Below are 24,015 nucleotides of genomic sequence, written 5' to 3'. Positions count from 1 at the left end.
AAAATTCAACAACGATCGTGAGATTACAGTGTCGACTTTCAGCTTTAAAGGACGAGTTACAGCAAGAAAAACAATGTTTAATGTTCATTCGGGCTCCTGACTGTTGTTTTAAGACTTGAAAAATTTAACTTGTCTTTTAATTTGAAGGTGTTGTCATCCATATTGAGGCTTTTACACACTGCAGCCCCTCAGTTTTAGGAAAAATGAACCCCAACATATATATAAGGCAGAGTTTTTCAAAGTCTGACACTGTGTCCTACACTAGACTTCAAACTGAGCCAACATTTGTTCACATTTGGACAAATTTGCACCATTAAAAGTGTGCTGCGTCATCTATTAGCTGTTCCTGTTTGCACTGAACTCATGGATGTTCAGTCAACTATCGCTGGATTACTTTGATACAGAAGAAAACTTAAAAACGTGACGATTCTCAGGCAGGTTCTGCGGTTTAAATCTATGATTCATGACGGATTTATGGAGGTTTATTTACGATGGGAAGTGTGAGTCCAACTGAATCTATAAATATGTTTATCAAGTTTGTTCAATTTGTGTTCAGATTTGACTGAGATATGACCCTGAGAAGTTTTAATACAAACAATCAGGAAAGTGGTGCAATGTTACAATTATTATTCAGGTTATGTGAACTCAGATAAAGTGAAGGAAACCTGGTCTTGAACATCTTGAGTCGACTTGACTGTAATCCTTATTTTACACTTTAACACTTCAGAGTTCGCTGCAGTCGACACTAAAGAATCAAACCTAAACATGGCTCAAAGTCACTTTTAGCTTCTTCATTCAAAGATCTTGTGTCTGACTTTTGTTAAGAATTTGTCACTCATGAGTCAAAGTTTAGAACATTTCTAAAGACCTTTTACTGTAAGTTTTACACTCAGTGAGTTCACTGATTATAACTACAGTCTCTGTGATCAGCAGGTGTTTGCTGACCTCTGGTGGCAGAATGAAGATCTGCTCTCAGGACCTCAAATGTTTTCTAACAAATCAAGTGATCAACTATGAATGTTGTTGTTTTTTTTAAATGTTTCTTTTATTGTCCTTTTTATTCAAGGTTCATTTAATTGTATTTGCAGGATTGAACAATGATATTCAGCTGCAGACAATGTATTTACAAATGAGGAGAACTGAGCTGATAAAAATTATAGAATACAACACGCTCAACTCACAATCAAAAAAGCTTAATCCTTAGTTTAAAGCTTAAAGTACTGAATCCTTAAAGTATTAAAATTGAACAAAGAATGGAATCAGGACAGCACACCTCGTCAATTGATTTTAATGTGAATTGCCACACAGAGATTTCGGGTCAGGCGCCCTTCCTCAGCGTGTATAAATCAACACAATCCATAACAGGTGGACTTAATTATAGATTATTACAAGTTCATCCCAGCAGAGGGAGCTACACATATGAGTCATCATAATCAGAAAATAATAAATGGAAAAAAAACAAAAAACATAAAACAGAAGAACAAATCTCATTTATGTACCACATCAGAGAACTGAGCTTAACAATCTTCAGTGTTTCAGATTATAACTGACATACTTCACTCTTTCAAACATACATCCTGACTTGTCTTTGTAATTCGGCATTATTGCAAACATTATCAATACATTTTAAGAAAGGAAGACCAAGTCTTGGCACCATGATGAAGTAATGCATCAGGACACATAACATCTCACACACTTCACATATCATTTTATATGAATAAAAACAATAAAAATTTGACTTGGGCAATAGTGTCACACACAGCTGCTATTAACCAACAAACTGTACAGTGATATATATAAAAATGATATATATATCAAAGACACAATAATAATTTACATGTGATGAGATAGAAAATCCCAGGTGATATGAGAGGTTCGGTATTTTCCGTTCAGTGAAGAATCTCAGCTAAATAACAATCTCACATTTCAAACAGTAGTTTCTATTTCTGTTTCCTCTCATCCGGACTGTTACAATCATCTTTGTTCAGGCGTCAGACTGAAGTCAATCACTCTTCACAAGCTTATTTAAAAACACTGATACTTGGCTTTTAACCAGTTTTAGAAGAAAAGAAAATGTCCAGAATCACTGTCCATGTCTCACTTCACAAGCTGCCTTTCAGCTTTAGACGTTTTGGAACATCTGTATTTCATACAATAAATCAATACATTTTCATTTTTACATTCACATTTTTCATTTAGCTTATTTAAAGGGTAAATGGTATATGGACTGTACTTGCACAGCTCCTTTCTAGTCTTCATATATATATATATATATATATATATATATATATATATATATATATATATAACAATCAATACATTTTCATTTTTACATTTACATTTTTCATGCTTTTATCCAAAGTGACGTATATATGAGACTGATCCAACACAAGCAGGGATCTAATCAGGAGGTAACGACACCAGTAAGTACCATAAAGCTTAAGTTTGGGCCTGATAGCATGTAGATGCAAACAGGCAGTGCAACAAGGCAATGATTAGAGTACATAGATTGCATAGAAGCATGTTTTTTGTTGTTTTTTTGTCTTTTCTCTACCTACATTACATCAAGTGCAGAGTTGTTCATGAAAGAGCTGGGTCTTTAGTGTTTTCTGATGTTAAGTCATCAGACAGGTGGCTTAAGTGGCTGCGTTGAGGGAATGGTATAAGACCCATTTGTCTGAGGAGAATCTGCAAAAAGAAAACAAAAGTATAAATTACATAAAGTCTGTTCTATATTATGGTGACTCATCCAAATAGATTTTAATATTTTTATTGTCTTTTTCAAACAGTTAATACTGAACACTGAGGTCGACCATCAAACACGTCCTGGTCCTCTCTGCTCTAGACCTCTTTAACAGGAACACTGTACAGTATTCACTATTGTTCTCCATAACAATCAATCAATCAATGAGATCGTTCATTTGTTTGTATAATATTAAACACAATTAACAAAAAGACAAGATTTCATGTCAGACTGCAACTTGCATGGATTTTTTATTGAATGTGAACGGTTAATATCTGAGTGTTTCAAAATATCTGTCATGTTGATGCCTGCATGAATACATTATTTAAACTTACCTTTCTTGCAGTATTTCATGATGTACTTTGCAACTTCAAACAGAGCCAAAACTGCAGCAACAGTTAGAGCTCCAGAAAACCATCCACCAATCCACGCACCGGCTACTGGGCAGGACTTGTCCTCAAACAGTTTATCTGAACATACAAAAGACTGATGTGACTCTCAGAATGTAAATATCATGAATGAATATCATCTATAGCACATTGGTTATAACATTTACAAAAGAGAAAGAAAGTTATTTGCAGATTAAAATCATCAATACGGTCAATCTCACCTAGTAAAGTGATCTCAGCGTTAACAATATGGCCGATATCCTCCTGTTTGACCACACAGCTGAAGCGGTTGGTTGTAGTCGAGGTCACAGTACTGTAGAGGCTCACGTTGTAGTGACCTCCTCTTTCAGAGACCTGTCGCTCCTCAGCAGGAAAGATGTTTCCATCACTGTCCTGCCAGCGTAGCTTCGGCTGTGGGAAAGCATCTCGAACTTCACACTTGAGCTGCACCCCGTCCTCTGTGACATCCACTAAGGTGATGTACGGCTTTGAAGCTGCACCTGTGAACACAGTATTGAGAAACGGACAGTTACAGCACTAGAAGTAGCACGACTCTACTGGATGCAAAAAGAAGTCTGATTGTATGGAAGTCTATGAGAAAATTTCCCTCTTGTGTCTTGTTCGTAAAATGTTGTAGTGTTAAGTACTTGTACCTGTAGTATTATTAAATAATGTATGTCACTAAAGTGGACTTGATTGTGTTTTCTTGTGCTTGCTTCTCAGTCACTTAACCTTAAAAGACCTATACCCTTGCAGAATTGTAATAAGGATTAATAACAATTATAATTCTAATTGACCTCTCTTGTGTGTCCAACAAGGAGGATTATTTCCCTATTAATATACGTACTCTAATATGAGTTATGTCACTGGACGAATAATTTCATGTTGGAGTTGTGCACAATAATAATTCATAATTCCCCCATAAAATCATAAAGATATTTGAGTGCACAAATTTCTACATGAGTTTCCTCCAGAGGATGTCTGGCCTCAGCCTCAGAGATAGAGCGAGGAGCTCAGAGTAGAGCGGCTGCTCCTTCACGTTGAAAGGAGTCAGCTGAGGTGATCTGGGATAAGTTGCCTCCTGGATGCCTTCTTTCTGGAGGTGTTCCAGGCATGTCCAACTGGTAGGAGACCCGGTGGCAGACCCAGAACGCACTGGAGGAATTAAATGTCTCTCTGGCCTGAGAACGCCTCAGGATCCTCCAGGAGGAGGTATAAACAGTCTCATTGCAACTGCTAACATGGAAGCAATCGGATGTTAACAGCAACTGAGTTTGGAGCCATGTATCATGTTTCTATTTGAAACAGTGATATAATCTACGGAGGCTGGGCTGGACATTCACAACAACTTTTGATGGCTTATAAATGTTGCAGATATAGAGATTAATGACATCAAAACAAAGACTTCCCACTGATTTCTCCATATCTGTATTTGAGGACAGAGCACTGTAGATCTAACAGACATCTAATCAATTATGAGGTTATATTGATCGTCAGGGAGTTCAACTTCTGCATGGGATCAGCTGTGTATACAATACAGAAACTGTGTACCACGAAGGTAAATGATCAACTAAACCTGGAGTTATGCAGCTGTTTTTTCCAACATTACCCTCGGCCCGCGTCTGTGTGAGAACAGTAACACAAGTCAAAATGAAGATACTGTATTAAAACTGGTGAATGATACTGAGGCCCGGGGGGACGGAGTTATAGCTCAGACACTGCAGATGTTGAGATCACTCACCTGTGATTTCTCCTGATCTGTCTTTAAAGGTGCGTTCTAAAAAAAAAAAAAGAAAAAAACAAAGAAACATCAATATTAAAGGTTCAACATTTTGGGAAATATGCTCAGGCTTCCCTGAGATATTTCACAGTGGAGGCGTCCGGCTCACTTGAAATAAATGTTGAGACCATGACAGAGTAACTAAATATATGGGCTCAGCAGGTGGAACTGATTAGGCAGCACTACTAACCACTTTCCGGGGGAAAACCCTGGAAACCTTTAGCAATAACGTTAGCAACAAAGGCTGCAGAACGTTTGAAAAAAACGTTGCAAATGAAGCATTCAGAGCAGGTTGAAGCCCTGGCTTTTGACTTGCAGGCAGCATATTAATTGTTTTATGAAAGCACTCACCAACAACAAGCTTAATGTGGGATTTTTGTCTTGGCTGAAGACGTGGAAAATCACAGGTGTAGTTTCCACCGTCCTCCATCCTTGTATTTTGGATAATGATGGAGGCGTTGCCGGACTTCAGTTCTCCTGGAAAATGTGAGACTCTTCCTTTGAACTGGTCATGTTGACCTGAACGACCATTATTGTAATGAATGCCTGCATCATACATGAACACCTCCTGACCACCTTTCCTCCAGTCAAACAGCTTTGACGTGATTCTCTCCTTGGTGCTGAGTGAACAGGGTAAAATGATGTCACTTCCTTGTTTCACAATCACCGTGACGACATCTGGCCCTGAAAGATGAAGCAAATCACATAACACAGTTTGTTGATCAGTGATGATCAACAGACTCAGAAAAACCTCCTAAGGACAACAATTTGAATTACGGCCTGAACTTAAAGCATGAACTGACACTAAAGGCCACTTGGACCGGAGAAAAACAACTCCCACCTTCGATGGAGCACAGACTCTCATCACCAAAGCCATAAACTAACCCACATTCCTGAGGACTTCGTGAACCCTCCCTGCAAATCTGAGCCCAACCTGAAATTCATGTAAATTAAATGTCTAATCATTATGCGACTTATATCATGTTATTTGTCATATACAAGAAGAATGGTATAACTTTCATAGACGCATGTTAATATCAGGTGTAAACAGAGGCTAAGGACGTATTCAGACCAAATCAGACGGTGCGGCGAAAACGCCAGTCCTCCCATTCATTTGAATGGGGGTAATGCGTTTAGGCTGTGACAAACCAAACCAAAAAAAACCTGCCATGAGGGAGTACAAAGATGTTACTGGGGGAGGAGAGGACATTTCTCTTCGTTTCATAAAGTAAAGTTACACTTTGCTGTCGGCTTCCAGACTCATTTTAAGAGAGACGATAGAAAAAGTCTAAATGTGAAAAATCTCTATGAAAAATTGTATTATCCTTGATGCTTTGGCAATATTATTCATCTGTAAATGTCTAAGGACTAACTGTAAAGTTAGATTAACCCAATCTTCAGTCATTTAACAATCTTTCACAAACAAGCACGCATACACACATACAACAACAACAACAACGACAAAAACTGAGACAGCTGGACGGTGAATCAGATTGCACCCTGCAGCACCGCAACCTCTGATGGATACTGCCAAACCGGAAGCACCAAGTACTTCTCGGGGAATTTTTCACTCGACCATGTAGGGTTAGGCGTAGCTGAAGGCCGGGAGCAAACAGCTTTTGACTGTATTTGTTTTAACTTTATGTAGTAGGCTTATTGGAAGTGACCAACAACACAGAAAATAGACATTGGTAAGAAAATAAACGCTGTAAGTTATATATGAAGTATCGTAAAGACTGAATATCGTTTCTTCTTCTTCTGAGTTAACTTACACGTCTAAACAACAGCAGCCAGTAGCTGTTAAAGTGCAGGATTTAGTCACTACAGGATGAAAATGACGTCTGAAAATACAATTTGACTATTTTTACACCACGGCTCTCCAGCACTAATGAAACAAAACCCTTTTACAACCCTTTATAACAGCTACATGACAACAAAACACGGGCTATATTGAACCAGAATGCTGAACTCATATAAAATCAACTGCGCTGTGGAGAATACGGTGTTATCATTAATAATTACATTTTACAGCGTTGATAATATTCATAAAAAAGTTTAAGCTAACTTGATATGTTACTACTTTCCCTGCATTGATACATAGCTAACTAACACTGGTATGCTAAGTTCTGAAGTTGAACATTAGTTTTCCTACCGTTTTCGTTTGTACGTCCAAGTATTCCTACAAACAAAGTATGAAGACAGAGCCACGAGAGTAGAAGTTTCATAGTTGTCTCCTTCAGTGTAAAACACGACGGTGTCAATCGGCACAGTGATGCTGTCAGCTGAAGCGAGTCGGCGGCTAATTTCAGGTTGCTTCAAAAGCGCAGTAAGCTCACATACTTTGGAAAAGTAGTTCAGTTTCATATAACAACAACAGCTGCTTTGTATTTTTCTTCCTCTTCTTCTTTTTTGTTTAATGGCGGGTGGCAACCAGCGTAAAGGTGCATTACCGCCACCCACTATGTTGGAGTGTGAACCACAGTTATCTATCCCTATAAACAAATCAGAAAAAAAAAACAAAAAAAAAACAAAAGGAAGATGTCCTGAATACTAAATTCTGTTGATCAATCCAGTTTCTTTCAAGTAGTGGAATAAACTCCCTAACCCAATTGTAAATACACTTTTCAAACTCAATTCTTCCCCTCCAATCTTCCTGATTTCTCTCTTTAATACTTCTCGCTCTTGAGAATAATTATTGCAGTGCAAAATGACATGTTCCACTGACTCCTCTATTTGACATAGGTCACATAATCCTGAGGGATGTTTGTTTATTAAATGCAGTGTTTTATTTAGTCTGGTGTGTCCTACTCTCAGCCTTGTTAAGATGTTCTCCTCTTTGGTGCTTCTTTTAGCTGACCTCGCTGGGCCCACTTCTCGCTGTACTGTATAGAGGTGTCGTCCTGTATTTGTTGTGTCCCAGATATCTAGATGATGAGCTGCTGCCTTCACAATTATTTGTATTCTCTCCGTTTTGGATCTAACTTCCATTGTAGCATTTACTACCCCTGCTATGAATGTGACTAATTTCTTTAAATCAACCTTTACTCTTCCCTCACTTTCCTGATCTGCTTCTTTTATGGTCCCTGTACCTGTTCTGTTTCTCTCACTATTTCCTCCTCTCTGACTCACCATCTTCACAGCCTCTGCATATGTAATCTTATTCTGAACTCTCACCTGCTGTATTTCTCTTTCCCTTTTCACCACTTCACATCCCCCATAAGACACACTGTGATTGCCACCACAGTTACAGCACTTTAGTTGTTCATGATCACATTGCCCATACTCATGATTTTCCCCACATCTGGCACATCTTCTTCTGCCTTTGCATGTCTTGGCTGTATGACAAAACCTTTGCCAGTTGTAACACCTCATTGGCTTTGGCACGTATTCTCTTACAGTATAGCTCAAGAAGCCTAGAGTCACTTTCTTTGGGAGCACTTCGTCCTCAAATACTAGTACAACATGTTCACTGTCTTTCCTCACTCCCTCTCGAGTTATCTGCAACCGCCGAGCAAGCGCCTTTCAGGGTTCCTCCTTTTAAGTTTGATTTCATTTCCTCCATTGTGACTCCAACTGGCACCCCTCAAATCACTCCTTTACTCCACTTACTTCCTCTTTCAACACGACTTATACTTACCACTTTAAACCGCCCTACTTCTTTCATCCTTCCAGCCCGATCTCCCTGTTCTTCATTCCTGCAAATAATCGACAGATTTCCATCTTTCAAAACCTTAGCCATATGTATATCCCCAACCTGGTTCCTCAATACGGTTGTTAATTTCACCGGACTCATTGAGGAGATTCCCTTCTCCTCACCAAATCTCAGTATAATTTTAAACTCCAGACCTTCCTGAGTTCTCTCCTCCCTTCCTCCACCAAAACCTCCACTACCCTTGATTGAGTTGTGGCAATTTGCCACATCTGTCAAATTACAGTAAAATACTTTTATTAACCAAGGCTGAATAAACTACTACTTTTAATAACCTTTGCTTTATTAAGGAAAATACAGAACATATAGAACGCATAATGGATAGAAACAGGTAAATTGCCAATTTGACATATTAAATTGACACTGTAAAAGGTTTGGATTTCTGGACTGTTTGCCTTAGGATTCAAAGTATACACCATTTGGTAAAATTCTAGGATAATACTCATGGCTATGTTATGGTTCAGTTAAGGCTTTTATAGTCTTGGGCCAGATTTGGCCCATCATTCACTTCCTAATGTGGGCCAGATCACAGGTGTGGTATAGTTTAGGTTAAATTCTGGGATGAGTAAGGATTTGGTCTGTCAGCCATATGTGGGTCACATAAGGGCTTTAACAGAACTCAGCCATACAGATATTCCATATCAGGCCCAGCTATGAGCCATATTAACTATTTGTATTTGGCTCATTCTTGGTAGAAGTCTGGCTTTGTTATGATTCTCTTATAGCTGTTGTATCCTTGGGCCGGATATGGCTCATCATCCACTTCCAGATGTGGGCCACATCTTTGCTGTTTCTCTGGCCCACATCCATGCCAAAGGAAATTTGCTACCAGGGATGTTACACCCATAGAGTGTTAGCTCACTCCAGGGGTGACATATTTTAGAAAATTAATTATTCTGAAAGAACAAATTGAAAACTCAATGTGAGTCTGCTGATCCTGGTGGCTTTACTGGTTCATACGTTGACTGTCAACTGAAGAAAGCAGCGTATTTACCCCCAGCTGATCTCGTGCCTTTTACACTCCAAATAGAAGTATATGAAATTGAATGGGGGGCGTCTGGTGACGTGCAAAATAGACAAGGTGGCGCCTAGGTGGGCGCTGGTCACCTTCAAAGGAAAAAGTAAAATAAAAAAATAAAAAAATAGGTAAATAAAAATTCGCCGGTGGGCGCACCTCCTCATTTTCCTGCCTTGGGATAAAATATGAACAAATACACAAAGAAAGACAGAAATATACTTTGCACCCCTGTTCCTCACAATGTTTCATCTGCTCTGCGCCTCTACTGTGCTCACTGAAACAGAGATGATGCATCACAAAGTCTGTGACGAGATGTCAAGAGGAAGATATTCACATTTATTTCATTATGAAAAGTTCCAAACCTTCAGGTGAGAGGAAGAAAACGGACAAAAGAGGAGGACTAAAAGCCCAACACAGAGGTGTGTCACGTTATGTTAAAATTAAAAAGCCGTTTTGTGTGTAACATTAGATGTTTCATTTGTAGCAGCTAGCTAGCTAAGTAACAATAATACAAACAATCAGGCCAGTGGTGCAAATTGCTAACATATTTGCAATTATTATTCAAGTTATTCAAGATGAAGTGAAGGAAACCTGGTCTTGAACATCTTGGGTCGACTTGACTGTAATCCTTATTTTACACTTTAACACTTCAGAGTTCACTGCAGTCGACACTAAAGAATCAAACCTAAACATGGCTCAAAGTCACTTTTAGCTTCTTTATTCAAAGATCTTGTGTCTGACTTTTGTGAAGAATTTGTCACTCATGAGTCAAAGTTTAGAACATTTCTAAAGACCTTTTACTGTAAGTTTTACACTCAGTGAGTTCACTGATTATAACTACAGTCTCTGTGATCAGCAGGTGTTTGCTGACCTCTGGTGGCAGAATGAAGATCTGCTCTCAGGACCTCAAATGTTTTTTAGCAAATCAAGTGATCAACTATGAATGTTGTTGTTTTTTTTAAATGTTTCTTTCATTGTCCTTTTCATTCAAGGTTCATTTAATTGCATTTGCAGGATTGAACAATGATATTCAGCTGCAGACAATGTATTTACAAATGAGGAGAACTGAGCTGATAAAAATTATAGAATACAACACGCTCAACTCACAATCAAAAAAGCCGGGTACTGAATCCTTAAAGTATTAAAATTGAACAAAGAATGGAATCAGGACAGCACACCTAGTCAATTGATTTTAATGTGAATTGCCAACAGAGATTTCGGGCCAGGCGCCCTTCCTCAGCGTGTATAAATCAACACAATCCATAACAGGTGGACTTAATTATAGATTATAGGCATCCACAACTGACACATCAAGTTTATCCCAGCACAGGAGCTACACATATGAGTCATCATAATAAAAAAATAATAAATGGAAAAAAAACAAAAAACATAAAACAGAAGAACAAATCTCATTCATGTACCACATCAGAGAACTGAGTTTAACAATCTTCAGTGTTTCAGATTATAACTGACATACTTCACTCTTTCAAACATATTCTGACTTGTCTTTGTAATTCGGCATTATTGTAAACATTATCAATACATTTTATGAAAGGAAGACCAAGTCTTGGCACCATGATGAAGTAATGCATCAGGACACATAACATCTCACACACTTCACATATCATTTTACATAAATAAAAAAATCAACTTTGGCAATAGTGTCACAGACAGCTACTATTAACTCAATACAAATATACCAACAAACTGTACAGTTATATATATAAAAATGATATATATATCAATGACACAATAATAATTTACATGTAACGAGATAGAATATACCAGGTGATAGGAGAGGTTCAGTATTTTCCCTTCAGTGAAGAATCTCAGCTAAATAACAATCTCACATTTCAAACAGTAGTTTATGTTTCTGTTTCCTCTCATCCGGACTGTTACAATCATCTTTGTTCAGGCGTCAGACTGAAAATGTCCAGAATCACTGTCCATGATTCACTTCACAAGCTGCCTTTCAGCTTTATAATTAAGACTTTTGATGGTGATTTAATGCACAATGTGGTCAAACTGCAAGTAACAATATATATAGATTTTAATCTAAACCTGAGAGCAAGAGACCTGCTGGTCCAACAGGTCACCTGATATCCTGATAAGGGTTTTTTTGTTTGTTTTTGGAACATCTGTATTTCATACAATAAATCAATACATTTTCATTTTTACATTTACATTTTTCATGCTTTTATCCAAAGTGACGTATATATGAGACTGATCCAACACAAGCAGGGATCTAGTCAGGAGGTAACGACACCAGTAAGTGCCATAAAGCTTAAGTTTGGGCCTGATAGCATGTAGATGCCAACAGGCAGTGTAACAAGGCAATGCACAGAGTAGAGATTGCAGGGGTTTTTTTTGTCTTTTTGTCTTTTCTCTACCTACAGCACATTAAGCACCGAGTTGTTCATGAAAGAGCTGGGTCTTTAGTCTTTTCTGATGTTAAGTCATCAGACAGGTGGATTAAGTGGCTGCGTTGAAGGAACGGTATAAGACACATTTTTCTGAGGAGAATCTGCAAAAAGAAAACAGAAGTATAAATTACATAAAGTCTGTTCTATATTATGGTGACTCATCCAAATAGATTTTAATATTTTTATTGTCTTTTTCAAACAGTTAACACTGAACATGCTATACGTTACACTGAGGTCGACCATCAAACACGTCCTGGTCCTCTCTGCTCTAGACCTCTTTAACAGGAACACTGTACAGTATTCACTATTGTTCTCCATAACAATCAATCAATCAATGAGATTGTTCATTTGTTTGTATAATATTAAACACAATTAACAAAAAGACAAGATTTCATGTCAGACTGCAACTTGGATGGATTTTTTATTGAATGTTAAAACCAACAGAACGGTTCATATCTGAGACTTTCAAAGTATCTGTCATGTTGATGCCTGCATGAATACATTATTTAAACTTACCTTTCTTGCGGTGTTTCATGATGTACTTTGCAACTTCAAACAGAACCCAAACTGCAGCAACAGTTAGAGCTCCAGAAAACCATCCACCAATCCACGCACCGACTACTGGGTAGGACTTGTCCTCAAACAGTTTATCTGAACACACAAAAGACTGGTGTGACTCTCAGAATGTAAATATCATGAATGAATATACTGAATATCATCTATAGCACATTGGTTATAACATTTACAAAAGAGAAAGAAAGTAATTTGCAGATTAAAATCATCAATACGGCCAATCTCACCTGGTAAAGTGATCTCAGCGTTAACAATATGGCCGATATCCTCCTGTTTGACCACACAGCTGAAGCAGTTGGTTGTAGTCGAGGTCACAGTACTGTAGAGGCTCACGTTGTAGTGACCTCCTCTTTCAGAGACCTGTGGCTCCTCAGCAGGAAGGACGTTTCCATCACTGTCCTGCCAGCATAGCTTCGGCTGTGGGAAAGCATCTCGAACTTCACACTTGAGCTGCACCCCGTCCTCTGAGACATCAACTATAGTGATGCACGGCTCTGCAGCTGCACCTGTGAACACAGTATTAGGAAACGGACAGTTACAGCACTAGAAGTTGAATTCTGGGATGTGCTGTGATCTATTTTTTTGTAAATGTGCAGTTCAAAGCATTTAAGAGAGAAAACTGAAAACATCTTCCAGATTATTGGAAACTTGGAAATTCATATGTAATCACTTCCTTCGATGAAAAGCATACTGCATATCACAGAAACATCTATATTTCAGTGCTACTTTTTAAATTTATTTTCTACTTTAGTTCCATTATAAGCCTTTATTAAATAAACTTTCACCTGAACATTAGCACCAAATAAAATCAGTCAATAATGTCATTAAAATAAATCCATCAATATAAAAATACAGTTTAATTTCCAAAGTGTCCATTTTTATGTTGGAGGTAGATTATGTTCATCTCTGCTGTCTGAACATCAACTTGTGTTCTTCTGACTAACTGAACACATACCAAAGCATAATGCAGGTTAAATGAAAAACAAAGTGCAACAAAACATTTAGGAATTGTTTGGACTTGTGCAGTCATTTTTACTGGCAGGTGAGATTTGAATTGATCTTCCACCTGAATATGAGCCTGAATCTTTGCTGAACGCCATGACGCATGTTACCACGACACCAAATGCAACAATTGGTCCAAATCACTTGTGGTCTGTTGCTTCAGCCAAAAGTTGCAGTAATTTAGCAAAATTGCAAATTCTCACAAATATTACAGAGATTTCTTGAATTTGCGTTAAGTACTGTACTGAAATTGCGACTTCCTGGAGGGACTATCATGTACAGACCCTCTACAGAGGTCTAGACCCCCTTTGCATTGTTACACAACTTACTGTGAAATGAAAAAATGTTTGGTTTCAGATCTACTGTATATAACATTATCTACTAAAGAAATGTGGAAATAATAAGCTGAATAATTGATTAGTTGACTATAGTAATGGCTGTTCACAACTCAGAGTTGAGTTATGGACCGATGTAATTTGAGGTCGTAAGTATCTGTCACAGCACTAAAAGGCCCAAACACACTGAAAACGCCTGATGCACACGTTTTGAAGTACACCTATTGTTTTAAATGGCCGAACACGCACCAAAAGCGTTATGAGGCGCATCAAACTGTCCTTGATGCCCTGACTCCGACCTTGTTTCGATTTTCGAGTGCACAGTGAACTCAGCAGCCTCACATTTTTCTGTTCTCTATTTCTGCCCACTAACAGGGCCACACTGTCCTCATTCTCCCCTATGACCAAGGAGGAAGTCTCCAAACGTCTTCTAAACTCTTGTCCCACTGCTTGTCCACTGGACCCAATACCATCTAACCTGCTACAGAATATTTCCCCCGCACTTAACTCCGTGGTCACACACATCATCAACTCCTCACTTACAACTGGTGTTTACCCCACCGCCTTTAAGCGAGCTCGAGTCACCCCTCTGCTCAAAAAACCTACACTCAACGCAGCTCAGGTTGAAAACTACAGACCGGTTTCACTCCTGCCCTTCCTGTCAAAAGTACTTGAGCGCACAGTCTGCAACCAAGTCTCTGAATTCCTCTCTGCCAACAACCTGTACGATCCAAATCAGTCCGGCTTTAAACAGGGTCACTCTACCGAGACTGCACTACTGTCGGTTATGGAATCACTGCGCTCAGCTAGAGCTGCCGGTCAGTCCTCAGCCATTTTGCTACTGGACCTGTCAGCTGCCTTTGATACAGTTAACCACCAACTCCTCCTCTCCACACTCACTGAGCTTGGTATCTCAGGATCTGCCCTCCACTGGTTCATGTCCTACCTGTCAGGGAGATATTTTATGTTATGTTTTAGTATCTTGGAGTAGAGAAATGTCCAAACTGCACAGCTTATCCACAGGGGTTCCTCAAGGGTCAGTGCTCGGTCCCCTTCTTTTCTCATTATACACCACCTCACTTGGCGCAATCATCCACTCCCATGGTTTCTCATACCACTGCCCAAAACAGCGCATGTCACCCCGCCGTTGATATCCCTCCACTGGCTCCCAGTTGCTGCCTGCATCAAATTCAAAACCCTGACACTTGCTTACAAAATAGCAACTAAAACAGCTCCTGCCTACCTGAACTCCCTCATTCAGGTCTACACTCCCTCCCGCCCACTACGCTCTGCCAACGAAAGGCGCCTGGTACCACAACAGGGCCCTAAGTCACTAGCTAGACTCTTCTCCTCTGTAGTTCCCCGGTGGTGGAACGAGTTACCAAACTCTGTTCGATCTGCAGAGTCCCTCTCAATCTTTAAGAAAAGACTAAAGACCAAGCTCTTTCGCGAACACCTCTGCACTTGATGAACTGTAGGGAGAGAAAAAACAAAAAACAAAAACCCCCCCCAAAAAACCATGCTTCTATGCACTCTAATCATTGCCTTGTTGCACTGCCTGTTGGCATCTACGGCCCAAACTTAAGCTTTATGGCATTTACTCGTGTTGTTGTCTCCTGATTAGATCCCTGCTTGTGTTGTATCAGTCTCATATGTACGTCACTTTGGATAAAAGCGTCTGCATTTTGGGAAACAATAGATGTGACTTTTTAGCATTTATTACCTGACACACTGTAGTCTGTACTGTACATTTACTGTCAGAATGACAGCTTACTACTAACCTTTTCCTCTGCTCCGCTCGCATCCACCGTTACTTCTCTGCCGCTCACTCTTTCCCACTCGCTACGCAAACATACGATACAATGCCATAGTCCTTAAAAGAGTTACGCTACCAATAGTGTCTCAGGCAACGACACAGAGGTTGACTCACGTACTGAATAGCGCTGCACAGACTCCCAAACGCTATTGATTTCTGAATGAATGGATAGTTGGCGTTAATTTTGGCATTAAAAAATATTTTCTTGGCCTGGCGGGGGTTCTTGCTGTGATAATTATAGGAGAAACACTGATTCAGTAAATGTTCAGTAAACGTTGAGTACAGTTAGACCCAGCAGTCTCCATTAGGTTGGGCGAGTTGAAAGTTGTGAAAACAAGGGGGGTGCTTTAAATACACCCTCATTTTCACAGGTTAGTCTGTTCCTCCCGCTGCAGGAAATAATGGATCAATCCTGGAAATCTATTGATGTTTCACTTTTCTCCTTACCAATGAAAATTTAGTCGGACGGGAGCATATCGACCAACTAATCGACCAGTCGACCAGCAGACTACAGCCCTAGTCTGAGTACACATTAAAATTTATTCAGAACTAAAAACATGTTAACAATTAAAATCATTTGAATATTAAATATGATTAGGAAGAACCTCACCAGAGATAAACACGAATGTCTCAGTATCAACCTGATGGCTGATTTCCTCCTGCGTAGCAACACAGCGATAGTAGTTGGTCTTGTTCACAGTAGTTTGGAGGATGATGTCGTAGCGGCCTTCTCTTTCTGTCACCTTTGGTTCTTCAGCATGAAGGATGTTTCCAGCTCTGTCTTGCCAGTGTAATTTAGGTTTTGGAAAAGCACCTCGAACTTGACACTGCAGCAGCGCCAAGTCCGCTGTTTGATGAGGTGATGTGACATATGGCTTTGGAGCTGTACCTGTGAACAAAGTATAAAACAACAACTTGTAAAGCACAATTACAGGATTATACATGAACTGTAATACTGGGATTTTTTTGTTCAATCTGTCTCTGTATGTATATGATCATAGTTTGGACAAACCTTGAATTTCTGCTCAGTTTCTTGAGCGACAAAAATAAAAATGAAATCAGGTTTAATTTATTGTCTGAGATGTAGACAGTATTTTCTATCACACTAAAGTCATATAAAAATTGTGTTATAAAATATGAATCATAGGTTCTTGTAAAGCATGTTTGAGCCTTTGTGTTATTGTGTCAGTGACAAACATCTGATCAACAGTCTAAAGCTGCCAGAATGAAAAACTGACCATCAGATTAGTTGTAGTTCTTCTTTAGTAGCCGACAGCAGTTTTATATTTTCTCACATAGGAAGAGCATTATTATAACTAAAAACTTAATGTTTGTTCATGTTTTATAATCTGAATTCCTCCTAGATCATGACCCACAGTGCTCTACAGTTAAAAGCAGATCAGAGGAAATCAGTGGCGAGTCGTGATATTGATGGCAGTGACCTCTACATCTGCAGTGTGTGCTACAACTTTATCATGTGAGAGCCGAGTATCATTCAAGAATTTTGACAGAATATAACTTTAATACAAGTATTGTCCTGTATCACAACGAGCCAACACAACAACCTCTTACACCCAGATGCCACATCAGTAAAGCAAAAACACTTCAGGTGACTACAGGTATGAACAGTTTCATTGCAACTGTTTCTATGGAAACAATCGGATATGACATGTTAACAGCAACTGAGTTTGGAGCCATGTATCATGTTTCTGTTTGAAACAGTGATATAATCTACGGAGGCTGGGCTGGACATTCACAACAACCTCTGATGGCTGATAAATGTTGCAGATACAGAGATTAATGACATCAAAATAAAGACTTCCCACTGATTTCTCCTTATCTGTATTTGAGGACAGAGCACTGTAGATCTAACAGACATCTAATCAATTATGAGGTTATATTGATCGTCAGGGAGTTCAACTTCTGCATTGGATCAGCTGTGTATATGATATAGAAATTGTGTACCACGAAGGTAAATGATCATCTAAACTTGGAGTTATGCAGCTGTTTTTCCCAACATTACCCTCGGCCCGCGTCTGTGTGAGAACAGTAACAAAAGTCAAAATGAAGATACTGTATTAAAACTGGTGAATGATACTGAGGCCCGGGGGGACGGAGTTATAGCTCACACACTGCAGATGTTGAGATCACTCACCTGTGATTTCTCCTGATCTGTCTTTAAAGGTGCGTTCTAAGGGGGGGAAAAAAAGAAAAATTACATTAATTCATGCGCAGTGCATGGGCGATAATATCAACTATTATCAACTTGCTATTTGTTGTTAAATGTTTTTAATCTAAAATGAAATGGGGGAAACAAAGCAACATCAACATTAAAGATTCAACATTTTGGGAAATATGCTCAGGCTTCCCTGAGATATTTCACAGTGGAGGCGTCCGGATCACTTGAAATAAATGTTGAGACCATCACAGAGTAAATATATGGGCTCAGCAGGTGGAACTGATTAGGCAGCACTACTAACCACTTTCGGGGGAAAACTCTGGAAACCTTTAGCAACAACGTTAGCAACAAAGGCTACAGAACGTTTGAAAAAAACGTTGCAAATGAAGCATTCGGAGCAGGTTGAAGCCCTGGCTTTTGACTCGCAGGCAGCATATTAATTGTTTTATGAAAACACTCACCAACAACAAGCTTAATGTGGAATTTTTGTCCTGGCTGAAGACGTGGAAAATCACAGGTGTAGTCTCCACCGTCCTCCATCCTTGTATTTTGGATAATGATGGAGGCATTGCCGGACTTCAGTTCTCCTGGAAAATGTGAGACTCTGCCTTTATAGTGGTCATCTTGGCCTGAGCGACCGTTGTTGTAGTGGTCGCCCCCATCGTACATAAATACGTCTCGACCATCTTTCATCCAGTCAAACAGCTTTGACGTGATGTCATCCTTGGTGCTGAGTGAACAGGGTAAAATGACGTCACTTCCTTGTTTCACAATCACCGTGACGACATCTGGCCCTGAAAGATGAAGCAAATCACATAACACAGTTAGTTGATCAGTGATGATCAACAGACTCAGAAAGACCTCCTAAGGACAACAATTTGAATTACGGCCTGAACTTAAAGCATGAACTGACCCTAAAGGCCACTTGGACCGGAGAAAAACAACTCCCACCTTCGATGGAGCACAGACTCTCATCACCAAAGCCATAAACTAACCCACATTCCTGAGGACTTCATGAACCCTCCCTGCAAATCTGAGCCCAACCTGAAATTCATGTAAATTAAATGTCTAATCATTATGCGACTTATATCATGTTATTTGTCATATACAAGAAGAATGGTATAACTTTCATAGATACATCTTAATATCAGGTGTAAACAGAAGCTAAGGCCGTATTCAGACCAAATCAGACGGTGTGGCGAAAACGCCAGTCCTCCCATTCATCCCAGTAATCACAGGCAGTGATTAGTAACATTCAATTAGTAACAGTTTTTGACTGTGTTTGTTTTAACTTTATGTTGTAAGCTTATTAGACCAACAATACAGAAAATAGACATTGGTAAGAAAATAAACGCTGTAAGTTATATATGAAGTATCATAAAGACTGAATATCATTTCTGAGTAAGTTACACGTCTAAACAACAGCAGCCAGTAGCTGTTAAAGTGCAGGATTTAGTCACTACAGAATGAAAAGGACGTCTGAAAATACAATTTGACTATTTTTACACCATGACTCTCCAGCAGTAATGACATTGTGGGTGTATGTGATGTGCTGTTGTGTGTAGCTTTGTATTTTGTATTTTGTACGGTGTGTTCTGTGTGTTTTTTGCTTTGTATTGTTTGTTGTTGTGTGTTTTGATTGTGGGGGACAACAGGCCTTTACACACCGGGGGTGGTTTTTTTGCCTTCGATTAATTCGCACGTCCATGTTTTTTCGAACTGTTGTTTTTGTCATGAGAACTTTCACACAGAACACGAATATTACGAGGCGAAAAAGCGACGTGATTTTTTTTCGGAATGAGGTCGATTTTTCTGACTTTTCACACAGCGAATAAAAGCATCGACCAATCACAAAGCGTAGTCTGCACATTGATGCATCATGTATCATATGCATCATCACCATGTATTTATAAATACAAACACTGTGGATTTCTTCCGGTGGAGCCGACATGCAAACTGTTTTGGTTCAGTAACTTTCTGTCAGTCAGCCTGGTGAAGGCAGTTTGTCCTCTCAGCTCCTCAGGAGCTGCAGCTGACAGGCGGCTGCTTCTGTGGACAGAGATGCTGAACGCAGGTTGGAGATCATCATCATCACTGGAGGATGATGTCAACATCCTCCAGTGATGATGATCTTGTCCTTCTGTAACCGGTGGTTTCTAGCGGGCAAAACTAAGGGCAAAACTGCTGCAATTAACAAGGTGAAGGAGATGACTTGGCACAAAACTGATGACAGATTAAATGTATACATGTAGGCGGGTAGTGATGACATAAAGGTTAGAGGAGTGAACTTATTGCTAGAAGGTTGATGGTTCAATCCCCGCATTCGGCTTGATGAGTCTGCATGGTGAAAGTGAAGAGCAGCGCTTGTTCCTGTTCATGGTTTTATCCTTATTTGTTAATAAATGAGCATTCAGATCAGTGACTGTGGTAATATTATCACTAGGCTGGATAACGTCAGATGTATATTTAAAATTATGGTGTAGGCAACTTAAGAGAACTTTCCAATATTGTCATACTCTTTGACTGATTTTGTCTTTCACAGGACGTCCATCAGTGAAAGTTAAAAATTAGCTGTAAACTGGAGAGTAATATATAAGTACAGTGGAAGCCACGTCTGTCCGGGTCAAATATCACTATAAGCAGATGATTATTATAACCTTTTCTTATTCTTTATTTCTCATGCAGAATACCATCTAATTGACATTTGTATATTTATTAGCCTACATGAATATAAAGATAGGGATTTTAATGATTGTTTCAGCTGTTTCAAACACAGTTTGCACATTTTTGAAGCGGTGAAATGTACTTAAATCACCCCATTGTCAGAAGCTTCAAGAACGTTATCATGTCATTGAGAGAAAATGACTTTCTATCTCCGTCCTGCTTTCAGTGTTCATGCAGCAGCAGCCGCTTGTCATGGGAGTAAAGTACAAAAATAAATTTACATAGTTTAAAGACTTTTTCCACATGTTGTCATGTATGAAGAGACCCAAAATGAATACTGTAGGCGGACTACTTGATTTCTATAGGCAACTTATTTAAACAGCATAAATGTTGTATTGGAATGATTCTGTCTCAGAGCTTTTTGATCCATATAAACAGCTGATCACTGTAACTGTGATCACTATAAGCAGTTACCACTGTATGCATTTAAACACAGCAGAAGGTCATGGTTTGGACTTCATTTAATTTCCTTTTTCTCTTCACAGCTTGAACAAAATGAGTGAATGAATAAATAAATAACTGCAAAATAACCCTGGCACTTTCTTATGCTTCTAAATAAAAGGGTTGTGAGTGTGAAAAGACACTTGATGGAACCGTCTTTTGAGAGTCTGTTTCCGTCTGTCGGACATTCTTTGACATGCAGCTGAGTTCAGGTCTTTACACACTGGAGGCGACGCGAATAAACGACACGAAATTGTCGTTAATTGTCGTAATTAATCGCCTGCGAATAGTTCGCATCAAAACTATTCACACCGGCAGCGATGTGAATTTGCGACAGAAACACAGAAAAACGAATTTGCGACAGCTCATTCTGCTGTCAGCCTGGCCCTGGCTGGCTGTCAGCCAGGCCAGGGCCAGGCTGACAGCCAGCCAGGGCCAGGTGGCTGTCAGCCCAGCCCTGGCCTGTCAGCCAGGCCAGGGCTGGGATTTCTCGCCTATAGAAATCAAGTAGTCCGCCTACAGTATTCATTTTGGGTCTCTTCATACATGACAACATGTGGAAAAAGACTTTAAACTGATTGATGCGAACTATTCGCAGGCGATTATTTCGCAATTTCGTGTCGTTTATTCGCGTCGCCCCCAGTGTGAGCCCCCCCCAGGGCGTTTTTGGAGGCGACCATAATAGCTAACCCAGGTGCAGTGCATCTTTAATGTTAAAAAACTGCACACTGTGTCTTTTACAACACGTTGTGACAGCAAACGTTAACGTCACATGACAACAAAACACGGGCTGTATTGAACCAGAATGCTGAACTCAATTGCGAAATAATCGCCTGCGAATAGTTCGCATCAAAACTGTTCACACCGGCAGCGAAACACAGATCATTCTGCTGTCAGTCAGCCAGGCGAGTCAGCTTGATGGAACAGCTAGCTAACACCGGTGCGCCAAGTAACAGTTACTGAAGTTGAACATTAGCTTTCTTACCGTTTTCACGTCCAAGTATTCCTGTCTGAAGACGGAAACACAAGAACAGGAGCTTTACAGTTGTCAGCTTCAGTATAAGGCACGACATTGTCCGTCTGTTGATGTTACAGTGTTCCCGTTAACTAGAGCTGGTAGGCAGCCAACGTCTTTTTATCACAACAGGAAGTGAGCACTGACGTTACCAGCGTGCACACGCGTTGTAGTAACCCATCCAAAACACAAAAGGAAGGATTGGGACGTGCTAAACTTCTTGGTTTGTTCGTTGATTGGTTGGTTGAAACTGATGACAAATACGAGCCAATCACAGCAGCGGGAGGGACTTAAATGACCGAAAGCACCAAATTTATTAGGACGAATTGAACTATAATTTTGAACTCTAATAACCTCTGAAAATGAAAAATATAGATAGATAGAGTTAGGTATTAGGTATTTCACTTAGTTGATAGTGGCTGTAACATGTCATATGAGAATTTCTGCCTTGGATATGATTTAATTGGCAATCGTAATACATTTAAATCTATAACTAAAGCCATCTCGACTTCTATTATATGTTTAATTAAAGGAATTTCATAAATCTATTTGAAAAATACTAGTAACATGTTACAAACTAAATATTTTAATTTCCCCATAACTCCCAAGGCAAAAGAATAATAATAATTAATAATAAGAATTGTCGGTGGTGGTGGAAACTTGAAAAGTGTTACTAATATTTTGTCCACAGCATTGACATACATGTGGGAGGCAAAATATTAGGAACACATCACTATAATGCACTCCAGTACACCACCACCCACTCAATGATAAAAATGAAATAGAATTATCACCTTTCTGACAACAAAAACTGAAAGTGTATAAACTTCATAAGGTAGATTTTATTACAGAGCTGTTGTATTGGATCACATTAGACAGCACAGGTGTTCCTGATAAAGTGCTCAGTGTTGATTCAGTCATCATTCATTATTTAGTTTTTTTAGTCAGTCTCCTAAAAGTCTGTAGAATGCATATTTACATATTTACATAGTGTTGAGACAAAAACTCACACACAGATAGATTAAGACAGGTAGATTAAGTTGCTGCTTTGAAGAACTGCAATGAGACTCATTTGTCTGAGGAGAACCTGCAGAAAAGAAAACAAAAGTATAAATTACATAAAGTCTGTTCTATATTTGACTGACAGTTGTGGCAATTTGCCACATCTGTCAAATTACAGTAAAATACTTTTATTAACCAAGGCTGAATAAACTACTACTTTTAAGGAAAATACAGAACATATAGAATGCATAATGTATAGAAACAGGTAAATTGCCAATTTGACATATTAAATTGACACTGTAAAAGGTTTGGATTTCTGGACTGTTTGCCTTAGGATTCAAAGTATACACCATTTGGTTAAATTCTAGGATAATACTCATGGCTATATTATGGTTCAGTTAAGGCTTTTATAGTCTTGGGCCAGATTTGGTCTGTCAGCCATATGTGGGTCACATAAGGGCCTTAACAGAACTCAGCCATACAGATATTCCATATCAGGTCCAGCTATGAGCCATATTAACTATTTGTATTTGGCTCATTCTTGGTAGAAGTCTGGCTTTGTTATGATTCTCTTATAGCTGTTGTATCCTTGGGCCAGATATGGCTCATATTACATTTCCAGATGTGGGCCACATCTTTAAACATCTGGAAATGTAATATGAGCCATATCCGGCCCAGGATATGGCTTCTACCAAGAATAAGCCAAATACAAATACTCTGGCCCACATCTATGCCAAAGAAAATTTGCTACCAGGGATGTTACACCCATAGAGTGTTAGCTCACTCCAGGGGTGACATATTTTAGAAAATTATTTATTCTGAAAGAACAAATTGAAAACTCAATGTGAGTCTGCTGATCCTCGGTG

General features: G+C 39.2%; 2 protein-coding genes across 4 annotated transcripts; both read right to left on the bottom strand.

Annotated features, from left to right (window-relative positions):
* Positions 1 to 1,272: 1,272 nt before the first annotated feature.
* LOC137199680 (CD276 antigen homolog) lies at positions 1,273 to 22,287 on the bottom strand. Of its 3 annotated transcripts, XM_067614134.1 has the most exons (7): positions 22,118 to 22,285; positions 18,429 to 18,761; positions 17,944 to 17,979; positions 16,399 to 16,677; positions 3,354 to 3,632; positions 3,079 to 3,213; positions 1,273 to 2,688 (listed from the first exon to the last, which is right to left on the bottom strand). In XM_067614134.1, the coding sequence occupies exons 1-7, from the start codon at positions 22,203 to 22,205 to the stop codon at positions 2,624 to 2,626; spliced, it is 1,215 nt and encodes a 404-aa protein (XP_067470235.1). In that variant the 5' UTR covers positions 22,206 to 22,285; the 3' UTR covers positions 1,273 to 2,623. The 3 variants fall into 3 exon arrangements, with proteins under 3 accessions (XP_067470235.1, XP_067470236.1, XP_067470237.1); XM_067614135.1 differs by lacking the exon at positions 17,944 to 17,979; XM_067614136.1 differs by lacking the exons at positions 1,273 to 2,688; positions 3,079 to 3,213; positions 3,354 to 3,632; positions 16,399 to 16,677 and adding exons at positions 10,817 to 12,163; positions 12,579 to 12,713; positions 12,863 to 13,141 and having other exon boundaries at positions 22,118 to 22,287.
* LOC137199685 (CD276 antigen homolog) lies at positions 3,639 to 7,718 on the bottom strand. Its single transcript, XM_067614140.1, has 4 exons — positions 7,065 to 7,718; positions 5,264 to 5,596; positions 4,874 to 4,909; positions 3,639 to 4,754 (listed from the first exon to the last, which is right to left on the bottom strand). The coding sequence occupies exons 1-4, from the start codon at positions 7,135 to 7,137 to the stop codon at positions 4,738 to 4,740; spliced, it is 459 nt and encodes a 152-aa protein (XP_067470241.1). The 5' UTR covers positions 7,138 to 7,718; the 3' UTR covers positions 3,639 to 4,737.
* Positions 22,288 to 24,015: the final 1,728 nt, after the last annotated feature.

This window comes from Thunnus thynnus, chromosome 16 (assembly GCF_963924715.1).
Source record: "Thunnus thynnus chromosome 16, fThuThy2.1, whole genome shotgun sequence".
Lineage (NCBI taxonomy): Eukaryota > Metazoa > Chordata > Actinopteri > Scombriformes > Scombridae > Thunnus > Thunnus thynnus.
The sequence above is the reverse complement of the archived record's forward strand: the minus strand, read 5'-3'. Positions and strand labels throughout refer to the sequence as shown.